Source organism: Anomalospiza imberbis, chromosome 2 (assembly GCF_031753505.1).
Source record: "Anomalospiza imberbis isolate Cuckoo-Finch-1a 21T00152 chromosome 2, ASM3175350v1, whole genome shotgun sequence".
Taxonomy (NCBI): Eukaryota; Metazoa; Chordata; class Aves; order Passeriformes; family Viduidae; genus Anomalospiza; species Anomalospiza imberbis.
This window is the reverse complement of record NC_089682.1, coordinates 30,054,827-30,081,938: the sequence shown is the minus strand read 5'-3', so window position 1 is coordinate 30,081,938 and position 27,112 is coordinate 30,054,827. Positions and strand designations below refer to the sequence as shown.

General features: G+C 42.5%; 1 protein-coding gene across 11 annotated transcripts in view; it reads left to right on the top strand.

The window, feature by feature from the left end:
- MAP4K4 (mitogen-activated protein kinase kinase kinase kinase 4) overlaps nucleotides 1–27,112 on the top strand; it is a 164,522-nt gene that overhangs the window by 128,280 nt on the left and 9,130 nt on the right. For 2 of the 11 annotated variants that reach the window (XR_010996031.1, XM_068180349.1), the window contains exons 14-27: nucleotides 786–872; nucleotides 1,535–1,759; nucleotides 5,053–5,214; nucleotides 7,221–7,451; nucleotides 8,370–8,476; nucleotides 9,408–9,559; nucleotides 10,241–10,338; nucleotides 11,266–11,441; nucleotides 11,834–11,954; nucleotides 13,115–13,306; nucleotides 15,669–15,786; nucleotides 16,056–16,226; nucleotides 20,407–20,550; nucleotides 25,685–25,819. Coding sequence is in view for 10 of the 11 variants with exons in the window: in XM_068180349.1 (XP_068036450.1) it covers nucleotides 786–872; nucleotides 1,535–1,759; nucleotides 5,053–5,214; nucleotides 7,221–7,451; nucleotides 8,370–8,476; nucleotides 9,408–9,559; nucleotides 10,241–10,338; nucleotides 11,266–11,441; nucleotides 11,834–11,954; nucleotides 13,115–13,306; nucleotides 15,669–15,786; nucleotides 16,056–16,226; nucleotides 20,407–20,550; nucleotides 25,685–25,819 (2,119 nt within the window). In the remaining variant the exon portion in view is untranslated. The remainder of the gene's footprint in view (nucleotides 1–785; nucleotides 873–1,534; nucleotides 1,760–5,052; nucleotides 5,215–7,220; nucleotides 7,452–8,369; nucleotides 8,477–9,407; nucleotides 9,560–10,240; nucleotides 10,339–11,265; nucleotides 11,442–11,833; nucleotides 11,955–13,114; nucleotides 13,307–15,668; nucleotides 15,787–16,055; nucleotides 16,227–20,406; nucleotides 20,551–25,684; nucleotides 25,820–27,112) is intronic. The other 9 variants (XM_068180354.1, XM_068180352.1, XM_068180351.1 and 6 more) reach the window with 9 other exon arrangements.

The following is a 27,112-nucleotide window of genomic DNA, read 5'->3' as shown; positions in this document are numbered from 1 at the left end:
AATTGCATGATAGGATGTTACCAGCTTGGGTTTGGTGCTTCAGAGTTTGAGTTCTTCTAGGGCATAGGTGAAACGAGGGTAAATGTCTTGACCTGTTGAGGCTGCAGGTGAAGAGGTGGCTAGATGGCAAGAGCAAGCGAGTTTGGTCTAATTTCTGTTTCCTGGTGGATGTTTGTTTGTCTCATAACCATCGCATAATTCAGCAAGGCTGGCAGTGTTTGCTTAGGAGAGGCTTTGGTGAGGGTGGCAGGGGAGACTCAGCAAGGCAGGTCCCAGCTGCACTTGCAGAGGCAGGTCCCAACTGCAAGGCAGGTCCCAACTGCACAATGGGCAGAGCCCATTTGGGGGAGCTTGCTCCAGCTCTGCCTACACTATGCCTGGCTCTAGCTGTTGCTAACAGTTCATCGCACCAGTGCAACACACTAATGTTTAATACAACTTGCATGTGACTTTGTATTGGCTGTGTTGAGTCAGACTTGCTGTGTTTTAACTTATCAAAACCTTCAAGTGCATTTTGCTGCTTCTTGAAACCACTTCCAAAATACATAAATGAGCGCTGGCCTGTGCCGGCAACATTTGCAGGAGTGCAAATTTCAGAACAGAAGGGGCCAAAATCTAATGCTCAGGAGTCAGGGCTTCCTAAATTGTTCTGCAGGCTCTAATCCATCCTGAAGTGCGTTTCTCATTAAAGCTGAACTGGGGAAGTAGCGTGTGGTGTTCCACCCAGGGGGTTCTGATGCATTCCTTTTGAATAAATTTATTGCTGGGTAATTTCTATGTGACAGGAGTATATCAGGCGACAGCTAGAAGAGGAGCAGCGGCACTTGGAAATTCTACAGCAGCAGCTGCTCCAGGAGCAGGCCATGTTACTGGTAAAGCACTGTATCTGTTTTGTTCAGTAGCTATAGGATCCATTTATCCGGCCAGTCCTAGGCTTCCCTCAGTCGGGCACAGCTGCACTGACAGTATGACAACAAAGGAGCTTGATTAAAAGGCCATTTATGCTAGTGTTGTGGGCTGACAGGCACATATGAGAAGTGCTGTATGGTCACACTGCTTTCTGGGCAATAAGAGGAGGCTTTATGTTAAAGTGGAACAGTTCTGGTGTGGTGGTCGAGTTTCTGAACAGACCTTGGCATTCAGTGAAGAACTAGAGTGCTTGTGTTGCAGATCAAAAGCACACATGATATGTAAATCCACCCCAGGATACAATGGCCTAGTGTTGGTCTAAATCATTGTTTTATGAACTTAACACTGGATTTAGTATAAACAACTCTTTTTTTCCCTTTAATAAAAATCAGTTTTGTCATAACTCTCCAATCATGTCAAGCTTAGCAGTACACTCATGACTTTCCCAACATAAGACACAAGTCATATGGGTCTAACTTAGCTCTTGGTTACACATTAACAATGAAACAAACAAACAAACAAACAAAACAGCAACCAGAAAGGTGCATTTTTAATGGGATTGGTAGGGACATGTCCACCATACAGTCAGTGTCATGTCTTGAATTCCTCACCCGTTCTCTCAAAGGAATACAGATGGAGAGAGATGGAGGAACACCGACAGGCAGAGCGACTCCAGCGCCAGTTGCAGCAGGAGCAAGCCTACCTCCTGTCGCTGCAGCACGATCACAGGCGGCAGCAGCAGCAGCAACAGCAGCAGCAGCAACAGCAGCAGCAGCAAGAAAGAAATAAACAAAGCTATCATACCCCTGAGCCAAAATCCCACTATGAGCCTGCTGAAAGAGCACGTGAGGTAAGTCCTGCTAGTGAACAGGAGTCTGCTAACTGCTTCTCTGCCTGCTGGCATCAGCATGACTGCAATTCTGCTACAGTATAGTTGGGGGCCAAAGCACTGCTCATAAGGGGCAGGATATTTTAAACTGTTGGTTACTGGTTTTCAAGCCCTAAGGCAACTTCTGAGTACTTCTGCTGCAATCACTGTAGTTTAGACTTTTTGAGGTGTAAAAGTTGGAAAGAAGGTCTGGAAGGCTGCAGAATAACTGGGACCTGGTTTTGGAAGTATCATGTTGGCAAGTTTTATCTGTGCTTCCTCAGATGTGTTTTCTTAGGAAGTGTTGGTGCAGTGTTCTGTGTCTCTTGCAAGTACTGGTGATTTGAAATTGAGAGGCAGTTGGAAAGCACAAACCTATGATGGATGTTAACACTCAGCAAATGTGTACACATTTGGTGTTTTAACATACACTTTTCAATATTTCCTTCTCATGAACACAAACCTGAATTTCATTAGTTTCATTTTTGAAATGTTAAGTATTCTCTGCTGAGATCATATCCCGTTCTTTTGAAACTCTTATGGTGTTGCCTTCTTGGACTTCAGGCACTTACAAGTTGATCTGAAGTGCTGTGCCTTTCAGTGAGTCTTCACTGGTCCATGAGTAACATTGGGAAGCAAGTGAACACCTCTTTGTTGTATATTTGGCTTTCTTTCAGTGATCTATTCTTGGTTTCCCTTGAGCACCATACTGCCCACAAACCACCAGACTGGGCAATGTTAGTCAAAGCTCTTAATGGCATTCATCAGCTGCATGTGGGAACTAGGTAAATACATTTTGGAACAAGAACAGAAAATATATTTAGGCCTACTAAACATGATAAAATAGCTCTCGGTTCAGCTTCATCCAGCAATGCCTCTTAGTCTTTGAAGTACTATTGTTTGGGCTTGGTGGACGCAAACTCATTTTATTCTAGATGCTGTTGTCCAAGTTCTTAATAAACCATGTTTGTACTATCTCATCCATTCTTCTTGATGGTTGAAGTATCTGATACTTTCTTTCTTACTTGGAAGAAGTTCAGACTTGTCTGGTATGTGATGGTGCAGACATGGAACCAGCCCTCTTGTCCTTGTTGCATGCTCTTGGCCCAGCTCAGTGAAAGGATAGTGCCAGTCTAACACTTCTGTCCAGCCTGAATGCTGGCTGGGATTTGGAGAGATGCAGAACTGTATCTGCTTCATTTTCCTTTCAGAGCTAAAAAAAAAAAGAAAAAGATTCAAGTGTTCCATCCTTTAGGAGAACCACTGACTCAGTTGTTTTTCCTCTTGTAGTCTTTCTTTTGTGATTGCTCTAGCCCAAAAGAGTAAAGACAGAAAAATTGATTAGTAGTCAGATCTTCCCAGAGATCATTGTGTAATTGTCTTTTTTAAAAGTGTGATAGAATTACAGCCACAAGGTCTTGATACCTGGCAGTGGGAATGCCACCACATAATCCTAACAGCAGGCATTAACTCTGACATCATTCTTTACATAAAACAGTGAATTGGAATGAGTGTTCTGTGCCTCATACTTTCAGCCATACTGCTCTCTAGAAAAAGTGTCCACTTACAGAGATGCTGACCATTGGGATGGTAAGGTGAAGTGGACTAACCTTCCTGACTGGCAAAGTTTAATGGTGATTAGTTTCTTTCCTCATTGCAGTAGCAATGGCGATATAAGGAAAAGGAATTCTAAGATTGGCTTTGGGAAACAGCAGGGAGCTTAGAACTTAATATCACTTTCAGGTCCAGGCAGTCAGATGACTGGAATAGGACCTGTTTCTGTCCAGGAATGCACTCTCTCTCCTTGCCACTTCTTGTCTGGTTTTGAGGACATGTCCCTCGTGCAGTTTATGTGCTTTGTTGAAGAAGCTTCCTATCATCTACAGTTAGAGATGTGAAAACCTGTTGCTTCAGACAGAAGGCTTTTCCTTGAGGCTTTTCCTTATTCTATTCATAACAAGGAGTCTGGCCTGTTTTTTAGATTTTAAGGAATGCCTCTATGAAGTTGAACACAGTGGTGGAAATGATTGCATGGTGAAGATGCTTGCCTCCATTACTGTTGTACTCTTCCCAAGACATGGTCTGTTTTGTGTAGACCTTAACAGAAGCTTGTCTGCTTGTCCCTATAGGCAACCTGATACTGTCCTCAAATTTTGGAATGCAGAGGCAGGTTGTATTTGTAGAGGAGCCCACCTGAGGTGAGGAGTCTGGAAACTTGCCTGTCTTCTGGAAGCCAGTCTCTCCAGACCATCACTCCTAGGGAGCATTAGGAAATCATCCCAATACTGGTTTTGTGCTCTGGGCACAAGGGTTAAAGCAAATTAAATCATCCCAAGCTTCCAGTTTGATCTTTGGTGCTTTGATAAAATACTGGGAGTTTAGCATTCCTCAGAGGCAGCTTACCTGACACATGCTGCCTTGGTTCTAGCAACAGACTTTCTTAGGAAATGAAAGGCTGTTTCCTTTCTGCCTGTAGCCTCCCTCCATCTCTTGTCCTTCATACCTCTCACTTTGTTGCCAGTGTTGTGGCCTTGAAAGAGGCCTTGACATTTCTCTATGGGGACTTTGCTTGATGGTCTTCTGAAGACTGAGCACATTTTGATTTGGCCGACCCCTCAGGAAGCTCTTGAGGTTAAGATAAGATCAATTCTACACCTTCTTGAGAACAGGAAACAAACTGCTGGGACTGTCCTCTACAGCCTTTGAATTTATGCTGAGAGTATTTGGTAAGAGAGGTGGTAATTTCTACGCTTTTGTGCCTAAAGCTGAACAGACTCCAGTATTACCTGTAGAGAAACATACTCCTGTCTCTCCTTCTGTTGCTGAAGAGAGAAACACAGGAAAGCAGATAATCCAAAACCATTGTTTGCATAAGGTGGGTAGCTAAAGTAAGGGGTTAACAGTGGGAAATACTTATATATTGTAAAGTTGTTTCTGTTTAGGTATATCCTTTTTATTATCTGTGAGGAAAGTACTGATGGATAACTAGTCTAGACAGAAAGAAGGCTCATAATGTTCTTTCATCATATTATCTCACATCTTGCTACCTCCTGTATCTCCTCTCTTCCTAGTATGGATTATTGTCATACTTGGAGCTTTGGTGTAGTTCACTCAGTGAACTTACAGTGCTGGCAAAAGTGGTAGGGAAAAAGTCCTGCCAAACCCTAAATGTATTTGCTTTCTTTGTGGTAAAGAAAAGTTGGTACTCCCCTTTGTATTTCTACTGTAATTGGTTTTACTGACTCAAGGCTTAACCTCCATTTATTTTGGCTTAGGTGGAGGAGAGATTTAGAAAAACTAATCAGGGCTCCCCTGAAGCACAGTCTAAACAGATGGGCAAAGTGTTGGAGCCACCAGTGCCTTCAAGATCAGAGTCCTTTTCCAATGGAAACTCAGAACCTGCTCAGCCTGCCCTGCAGAGGCCAATGGAGCCTCAGGTAAGTGCCCAGGAAAATCTTGGTGAGCCTGGAGGGAATGCAGATGTCCTAACATGTTTCCTTCAAATTTGCAGATCTTTGCACTTTAAAAGCCTTTTGTAAAGGGTAGTACTGTTACACAAAACAGCTTATTTTGTAGATTTACTCTTTGTCTATTTTTGCTTATTTTATTGATAAACTGATGGATTTGTGGGTTTGGTGTTGTTTTTTTGGTTTGGGTTTTTTTCATGTTAGAGCTAGACTAGAACTGTTGTATCCCATTATTATCTCTTCAGCAGTGACACAGTGGGTTAAATGCTGGTGGGCAGTTGCAGAGCATTTTACAGTTCAGAATTTGCTCTATTCAAGGTTTTTACTACTAAAAAGGATGCTCAGGAAAAAAGTGCACTTGCTTGGTTTTTAAAATTCTTGCAGAAAAAAGCTAACTAAACAAGTGGGTTTTAACAGTGTGAGCACTGTTTCAAAGAGTTTGCAAAACATGTCTAAGAAAAGCAAGTTTGTTGTCACTAGGCCTGCAGTTGCTAAATAAAGCTCTGTACCACCCCTGAAAAATCAAGAAGAGGTTGAAACCACTGAGCTGCATGGTAGCCATTGTTCTGTTGTTTTCTAACCAAGAGCCTCCAGATCTTGATACCTGATCTCATAGGAGTTATGGCATGAATTGAAAAAATAACCTTTGTCTAAAAGTTAGACATAGCCCATGAATTCTGAGCAGTTTAGGTATGCTAAATTAAACAGTAGAGTTCTATATTTAGTTCCTCTGTTTCCATGCAGAATTTTCATAAAGTCTGTTGATGACAGTGCAAGCTAAAACCATCCCTGATTGTGACTAGGTATTGTCACTCTTTTGGAGAACAGGAGAATTTGAACAGACGGAAGAGTGGGAGAAATCAGGACAGAACTTCATCCCTTGCTCATTATCTTCTGGCCTTTATTCAAACCTCTATGACTATTTCCAAATATTGGACTTGTATCTTCGTACTCTGTGCCAGTTACTTTTAAAGTCTGTGTCTTTCACTCATATTAAGGATAATCAGGCTCTTCAACAGCTGTGTGTATTAAAATTGAGGAAATAATAATAACATAAAAACAAATACAGCCACCCTACTGAAACGAGGATTGAAAGCAAAGTTTTACTTGATCATTCGGTGTGAAAACAGCATGTTCCTCAGTTATGACTTTTCCTCCTCCTCCTTAGTTTCAGAAATTAACTCTGAAACGCAGACTTAAGCACAAAGAGGAAGTTGGCTTAAGGGAATATGGATTTCACTGGAAATCCTAATGGAGTTTTAACTCTTTAGTCACTGTTATGCCTTCTTAGTAGGTGTAATTGAATATGTGTGCATGTGTGTGTGTGTACTTTGTGTATAAATATGAATATATGTACACTATAAAGTACATATATGGTGTAAGTATAATATGCATTGTACATATATATACTATATACAATATATATTACGGTTTTTATATATATTGCAATAACTTTAAAGGAATAAAGGCTTTGTGTTACGGTCTTTCTCCAAAAGTTTCAAGCTGTATCCAGTCCCTGAATTTGTTAGGAAATGTAAATGTCTGTTGGTTTACCCAATTTAAAGCATTTTTTAATTTTGTACATTGCTCCAATTGGATGTCCACTTCAAATTTCCCAGCTCGCCATGAGACCTGGCCAAAGCCCACTGAAGACCAGGGAACAGAAGGTGACTTCTGTCTTGAGTGGCCTTTGAACTCAGGCTCATGGTGCAGATACTGGATCCCCTTTCCCTCTGGGCACCGGTGTACGTGTGTGTGGAGAGTGCATCATACAAAAAATGCATATGTGCTGTATTTTCAGTCTGTTACGTTCTTTGGGCGCTTGCCTTGCTTTTAAGTGCATCGATTCCACCCCACGCTTACCTAATGCCATAACCAATTTGTCTCTGCCTGCCCCACCTGCCTTTATTCTGTGTTAATTGGAAAGCCGGTTATACTGAGCGCATTGAATGTTTTATGTTTTGTTTTCTTGTAAGGTACAGTGGTCCCATCTGGCATCTCTCAAGAACAATGTTTCCCCTGTCTCGCGATCCCATTCCTTCAGTGACCCTTCTCCCAAATTTGCTCATCACCATCTTCGTTCCCAGGACCCATATCCACCTTCACGCAGTGAAGTGCTTAATCAGAGTTCTGACTCTAAGTCGGAGGTACCCGACCCCACCCAAAAGGCTTGGGCTAGATCAGACAGTGACGAGGTGCCTCCAAGGGTAAGGAGTAGAAAGACAGATGTATGCTATTTTTTTATTATTAATTACAGTTTTCTTAAGGATGTGATACGCTGGGCACTGGGAAGACCATGCCCTTGTGCCAGCACTGGTAACAGTATTTTGGAAGGCAGATCATAATGTAGGTATTCAGGCAATGGGTTAATAATAATCAACCTGAAGTACAATATTGAAGATTCATATAAAATTATTTATAGAATGCAGCTATTTCAGAGAAATAATTTATTATGCAAAGTTAACAAGTAATTACCATATTCAGGAAAGAATTCAAAATATCCCTGAGGTTATTGCTCAGAGTTAATATTCCTCTTCATCGGTTTGCAACCCAAACTATGACTCATACACTTATTTAAAATTGAGATGGATCTGAACAAAAAGGAAACATTCAATATATTTCCTTATCCTCTCCCCCTTCCATCCCCCCTCCCATCCACTGGGATTTGCTTCTTCTGAGTATATTCTTGCTCCCCCCCACCAGTCTTTGCCTTCTGCTGATCCATTCCTAGGCATTTGTTTGGTTCCCTTGAGCTTATTCTCCTAATTCTCATGCTATTTCAGCAAATTGCTTTGTGCCTCCCCTGCTTCAGTCAAAATGCCGTATTCTATTCAAATGTCTCAGAAGTTGGGAGGGTAGCAGGGCGTGTACGTGTTCGTGTGATAACCATTAAATGCTATTTAATGTTAAGACTAAGCATCGAGTTCTATTCAAATTCTGAACAGCATCACAGCTAAGGCTTTTGGCTTTGTGGGTGTTTGTTTATTACTTTTGGTCATTGATGCTAGCTTGTACTTAGAACGTGTTGTTAAGATCTTAAGAATGCATTCTGTGGCGGGAGAAGTTTTATCTTCCTGTCCTCTCCATCCTCTTCATGGGTTTAACACAACGTTTTTTCTCCCAAGGTACCTGTGAGAACAACGTCCCGATCACCAGTCCTGTCCCGCCGTGATTCCCCACTGCAGGGCAGTGGGCAGCAAAATAACCAAGCAGGTCAAAGAAATTCCACGAGGTTTGTAAGCCTACGTGTCCTTGCTTTTCTTGAATTGGAAGGAAAAGGCATATGGGAAGCCAGACATTTCCAGACAGCTTTTGGCAATGCCTGTAAGATGTGAAAGGAAAATGGTGTTGGATCCCTTTTCAGTAATGATTAATTTCTCTTGATGTGGCATATGTGTCAACAGATGCTGTCAAAATTGATTCCTTCCTCTACTCATCCAGGTTGCCTGCCCTGTAATTTTTGCAATAATTTCAAATATCCTTCAAATTCTGGAACAAATGTGGCCATTTATGAATGTCTTGCCTTTTAGTGCAACAGGTCAGCTTGGGTGTACTGTGGGGATTACTGGCAGCAGAAGGGCTTGTAACATCTAAAGTGAAGAGACCTCAGAAACTTTCTGGCCTCTTAGCCAGAACCAGATTTTAAGAGGGAGGAAAAAACCTCCATGGGCTGTGACACAGAGCACCCAAGGTCAGTAAGGGGGAGGAGAGAGCTGACTCCTAAGCTCAACAGAGCAACATGGGTAGGCCACCATGAAATTAGCTCACTGGATAGTGGTGAGGGCATTCTGGTATTCTTTTTGGCTTGTGTTTAATACCTAGGATAATTCTGACCCAATTTTAAACCTGCTGCATGCAGGCTGAGAGAATTGTCCGCTTCAGGTTATATACATAAGAATGGCAGGTAGATAATTCCAAATAAAAGGAGTAGCTTATACCCACCTAAACTTTTTTTTTGACCGTCATAAATAAGGTAATAGTTATTTCAAAGGGAGCCACTGCCTGGGTTGTGAAGCATTGCTGATGCCCTGATCTCAGCATTAAAGTGTTCTTTCAGTTGAGTTATTAGCAAAACACTGAGAGAGAGTGCTGTTTCAGTTTAGAGCTGGGAGTCTGGGACTGAAGTGTATGTGACAAAGAATTTCTTTCCTCCCTTGATACAGCAATATAGAGCCTCGTCTGCTGTGGGAAAGGGTGGAGAAGCTTGTACCAAGGCCAGGCAGTGGCAGTTCTTCTGGCTCAAGCAACTCTGGCTCACAACCTGGCTCCCACCCTGGCTCTCAGAGCGGGTCTGGAGAGCGGTTCAGGATGAGATGTAAGTCCTTCTCCTACCCTTTGTAACACTGTGTTTCTAATTTTATTAAGCTGTGAAGCACTCAGTAATTAAAGATGATAGCCATCACAGGGAACAGCCTTTGAGTGTGCAGTATCATAAATGGGTTGGCTTCCTGTACCCTCTTGGCCGTATGTCCTTGCTTGGGAAAGGCAGCAGGCACAGAAATCATTGTCAAACTGTTTGTTTCATTGTCTTGAATTCACATCCAGGCACTGCTGCACTTTCCTGTGTGCAAGCAGCCCGGTCTCCATGTCCTCACAGCTCCCTCCCTTCCTCATGTGTGCAAGGGCACATTTGCTGCCTGTCACCTTGGTGCAGACTGCCTTGGATAGGTCTCAGCTGGGCTACATTAGATGATGATGGAGGTTTTCCAGCTTGTGGCCACACATGGGTCTTTGGTTTACAGTTGTTGTGACTGTTTACTTTGGCTTCAGATGTAGGTCAGTTGCACCTATACAAATCACAGCTTATGGTGTTTTTTGTATAGTCCTACAGGGACAATGTATTAGTGAACCAGTGAAACTTACGTCTTGTGGTCAGACACCCCTAATAGTCATCTCGTGTCTCTTCCTCACTCCAGAGTGAAGTAAGAAAACATATTTTAGCTCCCTGTTTAATCTGCTTTGTTCTGTGTTCCTTTTGGGGTCTTGGCACATGCAGCGTCATCCAAATCAGAGGGTTCGCCATCACAGCGCCATGAAAGTGCACCTAAAAAGCCTGAAGAGAAAAAGGAAGTCTTCAGACCTATCAAGCCTGCTGTGAGTTGCATCCACCTCCCCTGTCCTCCTTCTCTTTCAGGTAGATTCACAAAAAGTACACTGAGAGTTTCATTCAGTGCCATCAGGGGTGAACATCAGCTGGAGCTGAGTTTGTAACTGTGGATGTAGCAGCATGTTCTGGGCTGTGCAATTGCCTATGCACATCAGCACTGCAAACATTAGATTTTGCACTGCTTCTGGGATTGATTTCTGCTCTCCAGTCTTCTTCCTTCCTAATCCATGCCTTTCTCTCTTTCAATCTTGTGCTTCCTTCCTGGGGCTGGACCAATGATCGTGCATTTGTCCTGAATGTGCCAATTCTGGGCTGAATGGTGCAGGGAGAAGTGGTAAGACCTTACATTTTTCCTGCTTTCTTTGAAGGATTTCTGACATTTTCTACATCTGGCTGGTATTACAATTGATTACAGCTCTGTGTCCCATTGTATCTTGGGGAACTCAATGGGCTTTCCCAGTATTTGTCTTTCCTTGAAACTTTCTTCAGTAGCCATATCTCTTATGATACTGCAGTTAGTCATAAATCAAGATTGTTTCTGAGTATGGATAGGGATCTGAGTATGGATTGTTTCTGGATAGAGATAGGTATCTCAGTATGGATTGTTTCTGAGTATGGAACCGATATGGATATGGATAGAAGCCCTGATAGGGTTTCTGAGTATGCACATTTTTCTATGATATGAGAAGACCCCCTTAAGTTGACTCTTCTGGTGCTTGAGTTTATGAGAAAGTGAGTTTTGGTAACTGTTAGGAATGAGTAAGCAAAAGGAAACACTACTGCTGGGGCAATGGAAACACGGAAATGAACAAGTGAACAAATGAGGCACTAATCCTGTGGGTTTGTCTTGCAAACTCTTCTTCTCTTTTACTTGCAACATCAGTTTTAACATTTTTTCTTCCCTCTCCCAACAGGATTTAACTGCATTGGCGAAGGAGTTGCGAGCAGTAGAGGATGTGCGACCTCCACATAAAGTAACGGATTACTCATCCTCAAGTGAGGAGTCAGGGACAACAGACGAGGAAGATGATGATATGGAACAAGAAGGAGCAGATGAATCTACTTCTGGACCAGATGATGTCCGAGCAGTGTTAGTCCCTCTAACAGTGTTTTGCATCTGTTTTGCCCTATAGGGGATTGAAGGAAAAGGATGTTAGCATCTTGGCTTGTATGTTAATTCTTTCAGCTTACTACAATCAATGAGCAAGACATAGCAGCCTCATATGTTCATATATTCAACACTGAGCATAGTCTTCTCAATGTCCTTTTCCTCTTCTCCCTTGATTTGTTACAAAACAAGAAACTGTTTAACAATATCTTGACTTTTTTTTTTTTGATAGAGAGGCTTTTCTAGGCAGTTTATGTAAATATTCTACTCTGGCCACAATACAAGTTAATTCGGAGTATGCCCTGATGCAGGGCAGTGACAGCCAGGGCACTAGTGCTGTTATCTCACTCCAGTTATTCTTGTCTGACAAATAGGTCAACGTTGAACTTGAGCAATGGTGAAACAGAGTCAGTAAAAACCATGATTGTCCATGATGATGTGGAGAGTGAACCTGCCTTGACTCCTTCTAAGGAGGGCACCTTAATTGTTCGACAGGTATTGCTTTTCCTTCCCTGTGCAGTGCTGCACCCTTTCTGTGCTCATTAACCCACTCGCTCATTCACCCATGCTGTTTCTACATTATATTTGTTGTTCGTATTATCAAGACGCAGCTGTAGAGAATTTCAGATGAGCAAGACTTTAGATGCATGCAAAGAGGAGAGTAGCCCTTCACCCCTTGCTTCTGTTTTGCATGCTTTCCAGTGACATTCATGGCAGCACCATGCAGAATATCTCAAAGTCTGTGGGAGAGAAGGGTAGAAAAGCTGCAGGTGTGTGGAGCAAGTACCTGGAGCAAAAACTAAGTTTAGTTTTACCACAGAACCAAATATGTGTCTCAGGAGCGAGGCTGGGAGGGAGCTGGGGTGGGAGCACTCAAGGTCTTTTAAAATTGTTTTCAACCTGTAGTTTAGGGCATACAGACCACCCAGATAACATACACACATATGTACATGCAAATTCACACAACAGTTGGTGTGGGGGAGAAGCAAAATAGGTGGTGAGGCATAGAGTGTGGACAGAGTAGAGTGCTGTGTTGTTGCCTTTGATTCTGAAAATATTGCGTTCTTGTGCCGCTGAAACATAATGGTTCCCTGTTTTTAAATGAGCTTGTGTGTTAATGAGCGTTCTAGCTTATAGGAGTTTCCTCAGTAATCGCATTTCTGAGTTTCACAACTGAATGACAATTTCTTAATTGAGTCCTCTTGTTTGAAAATTAAGATTTCATGGTTATTGTTTTAAATAGTTAGCTGAAGGGATTCTCCAGAAAGTCCAAACTGCTATCTGTATAGGGTCTAAGTTAGTTTTAAACAAAACAATAGGGAAAAAAGTATTTACCCCACCCCCAAAAATGTGCTTGTCCCTGTTGTGGTGTTGGACTTAGCAGTGCAGTTGTTGTTCTTTTAATTGCTGGAACTGGCTGTGCAAGTCAACCACGTGAACCAAGCTTTTTCCTGCTGGTGGGAATTTCATGAATTCTAGTAGCTCTGCCCACTTTCCCTTTCCATGCAGGCATCAAAGCAAGGATTATCAGCTTATTAAAATAAAAAAAAAAAAGTGAAAAGGTAGGAAGTGAGGGAGAGAAGGAGAGAGGTTGTTAGGGATATAGACTTTTAAGCAGCACTTGAGCAAGACAAGTGTGCCTGTTTTTTCTACAGAGTACAGTTGACAAAAAGCGTGCCAGCCATCATGAGAGCAATGGCTTTGCCGGTCGCATTCACCTCTTGCCAGATCTCTTACAGCAAAGCCATTCCTCCTCCACTTCCTCCACCTCCTCCTCCCCATCCTCCAGCCAGCCGACACCCACCATGTCCCCACAGACACCCCAGGACAAGCTAACTACTAATGAGGTATGTCTTACACCACAGCTGGCTGCTTTCATAGGGTTATAGCAGCATTGCCTAGTAGCTAGTTTGCAAAGGAACTCCAGCCAATCTCCCCTGCTTTTTTTTTCTGTCACCTTTGTTCCCACCTCCCAAATAACACATTTCAGTTCTGTGTAAGAAGCCCTTAACTCTAGAGCAGTCCCATGCCAAACTTGCCAGTTTACTATTTTTGCTTCCTTTTAGTGAGTTATTAATTGCATGGCGTTCATTTTAAACTAAACTTGACTACTGCATTTTCAAGCCAATACTCTTTTAAAAAAGTCTGTTTTATTTTGGGAGCAGGCTAATTGCAAGCAATGTGCTTCTTCAGAATTAGCGGTTAATTTTGGCTTTGTCAGTAAAGGCTGGACTGGTGTCTCCATACATATGAGGAGCTGCTTGTGGAAACTCACCCTTTGGGAGAGGAAGTGGCTGTGGAGGGATTTTGCTCACTAAAGCTTGCCACGTGGGCTGGGTGAGCAAATCAGGTGTTGCCTGGGAGGGTTGTAAAAGCCTGAGGTGTTGTTATTTTGGAATAATGAATGGGGGAAAATATTTGGGTTTTTTTCCAAGTATGTATGTACTCTGAGAAGCAGCTGTGTAAAGATGATTCTTCTCCAGCAGTGCTGATTGTGTCCAGGTGGAGAAGGCTTTACCATGGGGGAAGCTCCCTCTTGCTGCCCTGGGCTGATCCCAGGACAGTGCCTTCCTTTACTGAGTGCAGGTGGGAAAGCCTGGTCTTTCACGTGTGTTAACCCCTCACAGCAGAGGAGGTGCACATGTTCCCTTATCACCCCCAGCAGTGAGCAAGGAGCGTTGTCTGGTGTCTCCACTCCTGGCTGGGTGGCCAGCCTGGCTTACAAGGAGAGCCTCTGAAGCAGGGGGTGGTACAGGGCAAGCAAAACTTGGTGAAGAGAACCTGCTGCTTCTCAGAGTAGAGTCCTGCCATGGAGGTGTGCAAGTGTTGTGATGAGGATAGGTTGCAGTGAGCTGGGTAGGTTTATGGCAATGCACATGTTTACCACATAATCAAAAATGCTTCTTAACCACATAGCGGGTGGGTGGGAGGGAGAATATCCTCCTGGAAATTAATTTAGCTTTATACATAATTTTCAGCTCTGCTTCATTGCTCTTTGATCTTTCTAAAAGCGCACTCTTGTAGGTTGTAGAGATCAGTTGATTGATCCAGAGATACGCTTGCTCATTACTTTGATCTAAGCAATATGTAAGCAGGGTTCAGTTAACTCAGCTTGGGAAGTGGGGGCTATGGCAGTGCCTGGTGACAAAGTAGCCTTTTGGTGTCGGGCTGTTCAAGGCAGGGATAAACTCTAAAGACCCATTGCTGGTTTTTTTTTTTCTATAGAGGCTTAGGAAGATCAGAGGTTGAAGATTAGTTGATGCTAAAGAAGTGTCTTGTAACTACGTTTGCATAAAACTGATCAAAAACTCAGTACTGCTTAGTATAACTTACCACATGCACACTCTTTATATATATGCACTTTTTTTCCCCACTTGTCCCATTCTGCTTCAGTATGATATGTTGTCACTATAATACTAAACTGGCAAGGGTTTTTAAGTTGTTCCATTTCCACTTTTAACTCATTGTTTCACTTGTCTTCCTTCTTTCTTTATGTTTTTTCATGTTTAGACCTCATAACTCAACAAGCACCAGTGATTTTATCCACTACATATTCATAGTGTCATGTCACTGTTTGCTACACCTTCCACACTAATGAGCCCCTTTGTTCGATACAGGTTTAATATGTTGCTTTGTCACATAAAGGTGGAAGAATCTGCTGCAGCTTTCTGGCAAGAGGCTCAGGTTAAATAAAATAGGGAGAATGAACAGTAGCGAACATTGAAACGTAGTCCATCATAGACATGAATGCTTGATCCCAGATGGTTCTGATTTTGTTGCACAAGCCAAGAGATCAAACATCAGAATTTAATTAACTACCTCAATTCAGGAGATGCTTCATAAATTAAAAAGTTGTAGGTAGTGGACAGCTTGCAGATAAAATAGTATACATACATTTAAGCAGATTTTCAAAAGAGAGACATTCCCTCGCTTTGTGCCTGATTGTAGTGGTCTGTACTAAGAAGCTTCGCTAGCAGCTGAGGTTAAGGGATGACAATTCAGCTAATTATATTTTGCTGTAACATGTGCGGTGTGCATATGTATCTAGCTCAGGTGTGGTGCCTGCAGTACATTGTGTATCTATAAAGGAAGTATAAAAGCTTGGGGAGGCTCTGTAGCATAATTCCATAGTGACTTTAAAATGTTGGTGTTTGTTTTCCATGCTTTTTATTGTCATTAATATTAATAAAGTTGAAATTTACATTGCAGACTCAGTCCGCTAGTAACACACTCCAGAAACACAAATCTTCCTCCTCCTTTACACCTTTTATAGACCCCAGATTACTACAGATTTCTCCATCTAGTGGGACAACTGTGACTTCTGTGGGTAAGTAAAGTAGCTGAAGATGACAATTGCAAAAGGATTCAGTGACTTCAGTGGCTCTTTAAAGTACTTAAGAATGTTACCATCATGCTTTTTATTTGTTTTGCAATGGATTGCATAATTTATTTTCTTTTTCCATTTACATTTCTTACAAAAATTAGGACTCACTGTGTTCTCAGTTACTGATTTGGTTTGTATGATGTAAAAAATATATGTCCAGAATCTAGCACTTGAAGAGTATTACATGCACTTTACTTTTTTTTCTCTTTCAGTAGGATTTTCTAGTGAAGCAATGAGATCAGAGGCAATAAGGCAAGACCCTACACGGAAAGGATCAGTTGTCAATGTGAATCCCACAAATACGCGGCCACAGAGTGACACACCAGAGATTCGCAAGTACAAGAAGAGATTCAATTCCGAGATACTGTGTGCGGCCTTATGGGGTAATGCAAACGTGTTCTTCCCTTGCCATTCCTGAAATGTAGATGTGCCAGTAGGAGCTTTCAGCCTTTGATAATGTGTCTCCAAAACTGTAGCTGTTTCTGTGCATTTATTCCATGCTTGTTTACATCTTTTTTGTTGCAAGACATTATTATTGTGTTTTTTACAGTATGTTGCTTCTACTTTGTTATGATTTCCCACTGGTACAGACATGCTTCTGATGTCACAGTTTAGACTGAGAATCACAGAATCATTAAGGTTGGAAAAGACCTGGGATCATCAAGGCCAGCCTTTGACTTAACAGCACTGGATCAGCTAGACCATGGCACTATATGCCGCATCCAGTCATTTCTTGAACTCTTGCAGGGATGATGGCTCCTGTCACCTCTGTGGACAGCCTATTCCAATGCTTAACCATTCTTTCAGTGAAAAAGTTCTTCCTGGTATCTAGCCTGAGCTTGCCTTGGCATAGCTTGAGGCTGTGTCCTCTTTTCCTGTCATAGGTTGTCTGGGAGAGGCTTCATTCAGTTCATCAGGATGTCCTTTTCAGCCTTGCAGCTTTTGGGAGCTTGTAGTAGTCCTTGCAGTGTACACCTGGTGCTCACAGAGTATTCTTTTGAAAAACTATCATCTTCTTGAGGCTCTTGCTAATGTATTGTTGCAGGGCTTGATTAAGGTGTGTTGCATAAGATGACTTGTCACCTCAGTCATCAGTTTATGTAGGAAGTGAGATGGAAAAGAAAAGGATAGAGGAGCATTTCCCATTCTGAGACTAGCTTTGTTAAGAGTGATTACTGCAGAGAGAAGCTGGGTATGAGATGTCAGCTGACCAAGTCTGTCTAGTCTTCTTGTCACTAGGGATAATTTGTGTTGGTGTCAGACAGTCAGGATCCCACACTTCATCAGGCTTTGAGCAGTGCCTGTTGCCTGCTACAGTGTAGAATCTCTGCTGCAACCCCTTGTGAAGGCTTTTCTCTGTTGTTTGTTTCCTGGCCAGAATCTGTGAATTAATTTTTCATTATCTAAATGTTAATAGTTGCTGCTTTTGTACATTACATACATACCTAGTAACCCTAAACTTGGCAGATTATAAATGCACATGCAAGTCATTTAAAAAAACTTAGGAAGAAGAGAAGTGGCCATTGCCCTAAGGTATATGATTATTGTAAAGGTAACACAGTCCACTCTCTTTTTTACTTTTTTATAGCTCTTTCCAAGGCTTTAGTTCTCTTTTGGAGTTATGTCCAGCATTTCCTGTTTCTCAGAACAGCACTTTTCTCCCAATCTTCTTTCCTGCAAAGCTGTGTCTATGAAATAGCTCTCCCAACACCTTGTCTTCCTATCTGCTGTTTTTCTTATTTCCAGAATTTACTGGTAAGAATTTTTGCCTCAGCACTATTTCTGCTCGAATTCCTGTAACATTCTCTGATAAAGTTAAGACTTGTGCAAATGTAAACTTTCAGGCTGTGAGAGGCCAAAGGCAGAGAGAAATCATATGGTGTCAGTAAAGATGACTCATAATTTCTCTGATCTGCCTTGTTTTGCCAGTAGCAGTTCGTGTTAATGGTTTTATATTTCTTTGATCTATATATCTGCCTGTTAGGTTGGTTTAAAGAATAGGTGTAAAATCCTAGAGGTGTTTTACAGCTGTAACACAGCCCTTCATTGAACATTAAGGGCCAAACTGATGGTGATACAAGTTGGTACACATGCTTACTTCTTGATAATATTTCACTTCCTTCACCCTTAAGAAAATTAAACCATTTCATGGTGATGCTTTCTATTCAAAAAAAGGCAACTTTCTTTGCTTTGCTTTGCCTTTACCTGTGGTAATGCCAGTAGTATCTGGCAAGCTCCAAATTGCATTAGGTCTCTGATGCTGTTTCTTCTAGCTCTGAGTGGTGAAAGTCAATGTTAATTACATGAATGCAGTTACACAGATTCTTACACCCAGCCTCCACAGCCAGCCTGTACTTTTTCAGGAAACGTTTCCATTTGTTTGAAAAAAAAACAGAACTGTTTAATTGTAGGGTGGCAGTAGAAGAGCTCTGCTGTCTGTGAGTGAGGAGGGTGTCTACACTGTAAAACACAAGCCCTGCTTGCCACCAGCATAGTACCTCATTAGTTCCATCTAAAGTGCACATAGCTGAGGGAAGGGGTTTGGCACAGGTGTGCATGAGAACTCAAAGCGGGAACAACTGCACCAGAAAGGCAGTGGCAGGAGAGGTGAGGGTGGAGGCAGGAGCAAGGGAGTCCTGATGTACAAAGAGGGGAAGGGACCCTGAAGGAGCAGTTTGCATATAGCTTGCTTTGAATTGTACCCACACTGGAGAAGGTGCAGAAATGCATGTTGAAGCTTACAACTTTAGTCAGTGGGTACTGGAGCTGCAGGAAGGAGACCAGCTGCTGGGTGCTTCCTTGACTGCTTTGGTGCTGCTTCAGCCTATACTCAGCTCTGACTTGTGTGTGGCTCGCTCTCTCTGCTTCCTTCTGCCACTTCCCAATCTGAGGATATCTCCCTGTCTGTGTGAAATGCTCTTGGGTGAAATGACCATTGCCCATGGGGGCTGTGGGACGGGATCCGGTGGGTGCAAACCATGTGGGAGATGCAGAGGTGAGAGGTGGGCAGCACAGGGATGAAGGAAATGTCAGTAGCTGAAGGAGGGCCTGGAGGTTGACAGGCCTCTCAGGAGAAGTAGCTGAACAGCAAATCTAAGCAAAGATGCCTTGGGACTGCCAACACCTCTGAAGTTTTCTTACTGAAAAGGGTAGAGAGAAATGGAGAGATGCGTGATGATTTCTAAACTCACTGTGGACTATATCTATTTTTCTCATCCACCCAGAGGCTTTTAAGAGTGCTCCAGCACCAGCAGCTCAGCCCCGTCCTCATCGTAACTGCTTCCCCCTAACACCCTCTCCCCTTTCAGAGACACCTTGTGCCCCCTGGGTCAGGCTTAATGTGCCCTCCTTTTTGCAAGCCTCTCCCATGCCTGGTATCCAGGGGGGTGTTTAGGTGAGCAATAATGCCCTTTTTCAGTGCTGTGAGAAGGCATGTCACTGCTGTAGGTGCAGACTGCACGGAGACACACACACACACACCCCTGAGCCCTGGGCCTACCTGCTCTGTCAGAAAAGGTTCATTATGGGATCAGCCCAGATGGCCCATTGGCACCAGTATAGTTGTGTGTGGGGGTTAATTGTCCTACTAGGGATTAAGACCATTAAGCAGTATAACTATGATCATCTTGTGTGAGTTTTGCTTTTCTTACTTCATTATTTTATTGTGACAAAGCATGGCAAGTTTTATACTGGCATTGCAACATGGAAATCTAATAACATGAGTCATACATTTGGTTTGATTTCCATTTCCTGTACTGTACTTGAACTATCTCTGCAAAATGTGTGAGCTTCTGGACTTAAACACCATTGCAAATAAATAGTTACGAAATTTAAGAGTGATAATATATTAATAGATATTTAAAACTTAGTCCCATATATATTTATTATGTAAAAAAATGTAATTGATTCTAAAAAGTAAGGTTTTATGGACTCTTGGAGTGTTCCAGTGGACCTTTGGAACTTTGTGTAAAGAAACTGGCCTACTGACTTTTCTCATCTATATTTGCTTGATCTTTAGGAGAAGCCTGTGGAAACACAAGATTACTGTACTTCCTCTAGTTTTAACATTCAGATGGAAAAGATTGTTGTGAAGCTGGGAACAAACCCAGTACCGACCCTTTTGTGGAAGGGCCGCAACACAACCTGTTTCTCCCAGTGGGAACTGTTTTTATGCCATGTCCTTGTCAAGAGCATCATACTACCACCTCCCTAACAACAGCTAACACATCTCTGGAATACATAGGCTTGCATACCACTTTGTGCCTCAATCCTCCTTCCAACATTAGCATGCCTTTTATTTTTGGGAACTAGTGCTCTGGAAAGCTCTCTGTGGTCTACCAGTCTCTTACTCTCTTGAATGCTGTTTGGTGTCAGTAGTCACTGTGGACAGGTAGTGTAGACAGCCTCTACATCAGGAGATCTTTAGGCTACAGGCAATAGAGACCCAATCAGCAGTGGTTAGATCTGCTTAAAACAAGACAGTTGCTCTATCAGTCATTAGTTCCTCAGAATATGTGAGGAAAACTGCTTACTAACTTGGATCTTTGGTTTTGTTTTTTCTAGGAGTGAACTTGTTGGTGGGCACTGAAAGTGGCCTGATGCTGCTAGACAGAAGTGGGCAGGGGAAGGTTTATCCACTCATCAATAGAAGACGATTCCAGCAAATGGATGTACTTGAAGGGCTGAATGTCTTGGTGACAATTTCTGGTAAAGTTAATTGTTGAACATTATATTTTTCCTCCATGTGGCATGGTATGGCAGAATGATTTTCTTGGCAGCTTGTATATTGAGGGGGAAGTCCTGACTGAAGTCAGTGGGTTTTCCATCATTTCATCTCTGAATCTACAGGTTATTTCTGCAAATGAATAGTTTTCCACACAACACCCATGCCTACTTGCTCCCCGTCCTTCCTTCTGTGGGGTGACCTTTAAAAATGCTGCATGAGTTTGTGGGAAATGTCTGACTGTGTTTCCTTTTTCAGTATTTGAGGGCTGGAAGTTAATGTTTTGTGAAGTTTGGGAAAATAGCGTTCCTTCCCTCTGTCATGATTGCTTTCAACCTGGTCTCTTTCTAACTATAAAACACAGTGTGTTCCTTGGGTTTAAGGATGTTTTTCTTGTGTGTTAAAATCTGTAGAATGGGGAAAGCTCTTGCAGAATAGGGAAGTAAGAGTGATAAACAGTAAAAGTGTGAGAGAGAGGAGTACAGTGTGTACATGGTGTGGAAATAACCAGAGTGAGAAGGCACATTGGTGTGTAGTCTCTCACTGGGTGCAACTTGGGAATGGCAAAGCAATGGGAGATGAAGGGTGGTGGTGATGCTTGTGTTTGTTTTGTGTGTGCTGATGAAAAATGTGTTCTATGAAGCTTGAGGTTCCAGACTCTTTGGCTCCAGAAAGTTATGGCATGAGTTCAACCTGCTGTTGGACAATTTGATGTGGTGCATTGTTAGTCTTTCTTCACAGGTGTTCTTCAGCCATTTACCTTTGTTTTGGTTTGTTTGGGAAATCAGCCTTTGCTATGCAGTGTGGGTGACAGGGGGAGGATGTTACATGAGGTTTCTCACAGGATTCGCTGTTGTTTTTCAGACTCACCTAAATTTGTTCTAGGCTCTGGAACCTCTCTTAAGTCTGCTGGAGGAGCTCTCTGGCTCTCCCAACACTTGTTCAAAAGCACACAAATTAGACAATTTAGTGGAATTTAGTGCATTAGCAATGTTGTGTTACCACAGATCCAAAGAACTATGCCCATGCAGCAGTCATCAACACGGGATTTGTTTCTCTCTGAAACAACTGAATTTTATTGGCTTGCCACTTGCTACATGCTCAGATACAGCTATGCTGTGAAATCTATAAAAAGAAAAAGATGAATCAAGCAGCGTTTAAAAATACACAACCTGCTGTGCGCCTGTTTGATGTCTACTGCTGTATGTTAAAATATAAGCTGTTTGAAAGGCACTATTTGATGGAGTTTATTCTATAGCAGACCTTGTAAACAAAAATATTGTATAATCCAACTTGTGTAGAATCTGTTGGTTTGAAACATATCCTATACAAATCACAAGTGTCTGTGATTCAGTCTTGTGTATAATTGTTTTAAGTTTATTTATTTTTGCGTCAGTCACAATTGGAGTACCCTGACACATCCGTTTGCTTTGTTTCCTTCAAAACTATTGCTTCCTCTGTGGAGACACTCTACATTAACCCTTAAGAAATCAGCTGGTCTTTGGTTGTTTTATGCCTTTGTGTCTGTGCCATCTCCTGTGCTTTATGGGAGGTTACTGGAGTATCAGGCAGAAGAGGCATCCTTGCTCAGTGAAAGGCAGGGCTGGGGGAGCATATTCAGTGAAACCATAATGCTGTTATGCCCAAGCTTCCCCTTATATCCTGCTTTTGTTTTCTGTGCTGCACATCTCAGTTTTTTACTGTCTTGCTGGACTTCCCTAAGTATTTTTTTTTATTTGTGATGTGTTGCTTCACCTCTCCAGGCAAAATTGGAATGCTGGAATGAGGATATGTTTCTGCAAATGGTGTGTTTTGGCAGATTAGTGATGGAACTGTCTTTGAGCTTTGTCCCAGCACTGCTACAGCTTCCCTGGAAGCATTGTGCAGCTCACTGTGGTGCACTCAGATGTAGGTTCCCCTGAGTTTTTTGGGAAGTGATGTGCTGATGGTGGTGGGGTTTGAAAGGTGTCACTGCATTGTGCGAAGTTGCAGTGCATTCAGATTTTGAGAGGATTGTCTCCTAAACCTGCTTTTAATAGACACACTCTTGAGTCTGAAAACATGAAATCAGTTCTTGGCCCAATTTATATTTGAAATATAGAACTTTCTGACAACAAAGCTTTTATACTGAGATACTGAGCCTTCTAGAAACGGTACAAGAAAGCCTCGTGGGTAAAGCAAGTGTAGTTGATTGGTGCTTCAGTTCATGCTGTTGAGAGGCAAAAAACATAGTTTAATCTGCTCAGGTGATACAGTGCAGTCATAAAAATGCTGGAGGAGAGAGTGGCAACGTGCATGCAGAACACGCTCCAGTTGTGGCTCCCTGAGGGTTTTGCCAGCCCAACTGGCTGATGGTGGCACCAGGAAGGTAAGAAGAGATGACAGAGTGGAAGAACTGGTTGGAATCTGCCTGCTTAATTATTAAAAACCACAGTGACAATAAAAACAAAAAACTCAATATAGGAAAAAGGACTTTGCATTTCAAACTATGTCTGTGGGAGAATCCAAGCTGGGGGTTCTCATACAATTCACTGTCTGATTAGTTCATTTGATGGCTGGAGTAGAGTTTTCTTTCTTATTTCAGGATCATAAAGATTAGATCCCTACAAAAAATAAAAAAATACCAGAATTTTGAGAGCTGTTTAAACAAACTGGTAGAGCTTTACAAGGAGAAGGATCTAATCTCCCCCTCTCCAAATATGAACATTAAGAGCAGCATAGCTTGTTGAAATACATGCATAGCCATGTTTATATAACTAACTGGTTCTTCTCTTTTCATGTCAGGCTGCAGAAAGGCAGAGGAATTTCCTGTCTTGTGACTTTTCCTTGTGGTCTAGACACCAGAACACAATGGGAACACACTTGAGATATTTCTCAGTTGTTTTGAAAAATATTTCTGGTTGGAAAGAAATACCGTGGTGCATATCATGTGAATCGAAAGGGAAAAAGTAGCCGCATGCTGGGAAATTCCCATGTGTACTGCTTGTTCTGAGTCTTAAAGTTTGACTAAGCTACTGGGGAACCTACAACCATGGAAATAGCTGAGCCAGAATTTGTCTCCTTGTGGGTAGGGACTCAGCATGGTTTTGAAAGCATTTGGTACATTGTAGAGACCCTGAGCCCTCTGAGCTCTTTCCTGCCCAGAACTGCAGTGGCTTGATCTGGGCAAGTGATATGAACTATGTTTCCTATTTTTCAGTGTTTTTAAAAGAGCCCTTCTGGCTATCATTTGCAGTGTTTTCATGGAAGGACCTTTTCTTGGTTACATGTGGAATTTAAGGGAATACTGTTTCCTGCACTAGTCCTCCAGATCTTGAGAAAGCTACAGGAAACATGGCTTACTAAATATTAAGTCAGGAAGTAAATCAGGGTACTCATTTACTGCTAAATCTATAGTCCCATTTGTAATGGAGATAAACAAAAGATAGTGCAGTGTTACTTCACATTTCATTGCATGGCATCAGAACAGAAGGACTTTTAAAATTGAGTAGCAGATCCAGCATTTGCAATTACCTCTCCAATTCCACTTTAAGCTTAGTGAACAGATTTTTTACTTTGAAACTGCCTCCTCTTTTCCTCCTGTCCTTTCCCAAGTAATCATACAAAGATCTTTTAGACTGTGTGTCTTTTTAATGTAGTGGCTTGCAGTGCTGGAGTCCATGGAGAAGACTGTTTGCAAGTTGTGCTTCCCCACATTGCTGCCCCAGCCCCCTGCAGATGCTTTTCCTGACAAGCCTAGCTCTGTTAGGGGATCCCTTACTATCAGGGTAGAGGGTTTGTGCCAGCTCCAGCCCCCCATTGTGGAGCTGGCTATGCACAGCAGGCTGGTGTCAGTGCTCAGGCCTCTTGTCCTGCTGCAGCCAGTATCCCCTGAGCAGCCACCTGTGAACTAATCTGTCAGTAGGTATCGTGTGAAAATTTAAATGACAAATTAAAGACGTTTAGCTGAACTCTGTAGCTATCTGGATCTGGCTCAGGCTGCCAGTTGTGTCATCTTGATAGGTAGTGGCTTTTGACAGCACAGACCAGTATGGTGTCACTTGGCCAGCCCAGCAGTGACTGCAGTACAGGTCACCTTCTCCCTCTCACCTCCAATGGCTGAGAAACACTGGAAAGACACATGGCTTCTCATTGTGGCTGGTGCAGCATGAGCATGGAGCTACTCTGCTGACAAGTAGGGTCTCTGCGGACCTCTCGTGTTTCCTTTGCTTTCAAAGAGACCTCATGGAGCCTTGTTAATAGCTACTAGTCAAAGCAGGGATGATCTCCCTCAGATGCAGCTTAATCTGTGGAACTGTAATGGTTCCAAGCAGCTGGAGAAAGGAGGATGCAAGCTTTGAGTATATGCATTTAGGGCCATCTTCTCACTAGCTCAACAAATGCTTTCTGGGCCATTAATTGTTAAAGAATCAGTGGTTAATGTTATCATGAACCTTGCTTTGCATTCTAAGAGAGTTGTATTGAGAGTTAAAAGTCTGAGCTGTGTTTTGATGAAGTTGTCAGTTGATGATAGGGCAGACTGGGCAGGTAGCTTCTTTCACCTGTGGAGAAGAAACACCTCTCACAGTTTCTGTGTGCAGCCTGGTAAGTATTACACCCTTGCAGCTGAAGGGAAGGGCTGCTGACAAAGCAGTCATCAGCTTTTATCAAGCAGGTGAAGTTTCAGGTCTCACATTCCATCCTGCTGCTGTCCTACAGTTTTGTGTCTAAAAGAGCCATTCTGACTCAGTAACATATATATATATATATATTTTTTTTTTTTTTAATCTCAGTGCATGACTCTCTGGTGCTCTTGTTGTGGGAGTTCCAAGTTCTAGTGGAAGTTGTCTTGGTCCTAAGAACCAGATAGCTGAAGAGTTGTTCCCTGGAGTTTGTCATTTATGTTTGTGTGGTATTACCATGTGTATCTACCATTGATTAACGGGAAAGTGCATGTCTGGGAGGAGTCTGGAGTGAAGCTGCTGTGGATGAAAAACTGAGGGAGATTTCTGTGGTTGCAGTATTTTCTCCTTCATTGTTGTTTTGGTTTGTTTTGCAAAGCTTTCTGTTTGTCTGGGTAGGGCTTTTTGCAAGTATCTTCCTATGGAGATAAATATTTTTTTTTCATTTTGTGGTCAGGTAAGAAGAACAAGTTGCGAGTTTACTATTTGTCATGGTTAAGAAATAAAATCCTTCACAATGATCCTGAGGTAGAAAAGAAACAGGGCTGGACAACGGTGGGCGACTTGGAAGGCTGTGTGCACTATAAAGTTGGTGAGTAGCAAATGCAGTAATCAAATAAGTTGGGATAAAGGATGGCTGAGAAAGGGAACTGCAGTGCATGTAGCTTTTGGGCTCATGGTTTGGTTGGTTCTATTTCCAGCTGTCTTATCTGTTTCTCAGGGTGAACTTGCTTGCAAAGCACCAAAATGGCAAGTTACAGGGTTAAATCGAAGATGAGAGGGGTTTTGTGGTGGGATGATGGGTTGGAAACTGGAGAGTGTGCAAATCCCATCTATCTCCTTCTTGTAATGGATGCAGCTTCCAGAAGGGTGCTGATATGGGCAGTGAGGGCTGGTAACATTTCACCCCCTCTTTAGGTAATAGAGGGATTCTCGTCCCCAGCAACTGTTTCCTTAACTAACAAGTTTCCCATATTTTTTACCATGATGAATTTACATGCTGGAATAGATTGAAAAAGTCTCTCTTTAACGTAGATTTTAGAGACTGGGAGAAAAAAATAAGTGGGAGGAGAAAGAAAGCTCAGGAAGCAGAGGAGCTCTGGGGAAGGATCTGGGAACAGAAGCATGTCTGTAACTTAGGATGATTCACTGATTCCTCTTAACTCATGAAATTTCCTAATGCCATCCCAGATCTGCTGCTGTACAGTTACAGAATCAAATGTGTTTTCACCAGGCAGGTGCCCTTTGAGTGGTTTTAAGTAATTTAAATGGATTTGGGTATAGAAACTTCCACCAAAGCTGGTGAAAGACACGTAGCATTCACAGCCAGCTGAGTATATTCAGTGAGCCTGCTGCCCTGCAGGTGGGAATAAGAACCAAGAGCTCTTTCTGCTGCTTCAGTTTCATGATGCATCCTAATGGGCACTGGATGTTGCTCTGATTTGATTTTCTCCCACGAGCCAGCTCAGTTCCTTTCCAGCTGTGTCAGTCAGTGTGGAGCAGCAGCAATCAGACTGCTCCCAGTCTCCTCCTGTCACGCGTGTGCTCTTGGAAAAACCTGCTAATGGGGCGTAATCAATAACAATGGCAGTAAGTGACTGCTGAACCAGGAGCTTGACCCCGAAAACAATGAATAATGCACTTCTCGGGTATCATACCCCGGGGTGTCAGCAGCATAATGAAGTGGCCTGTTAACAATACATCAGCAGCTATTGAAAGGAGGCTTTCCAGCGGGGAAGTGTCTGAAACAAAGAGCATTCTCTTCCTGATGAAGAGGGGTTTGTTAGCCTGGGCTGCAGCCTGGCACTGAACTTCCCCCTAAACCACAGAAACACAGTAGATTTTTTCAGGTAGTGCGAGGCCTCTTTGACAGCTGCGCTTCAGT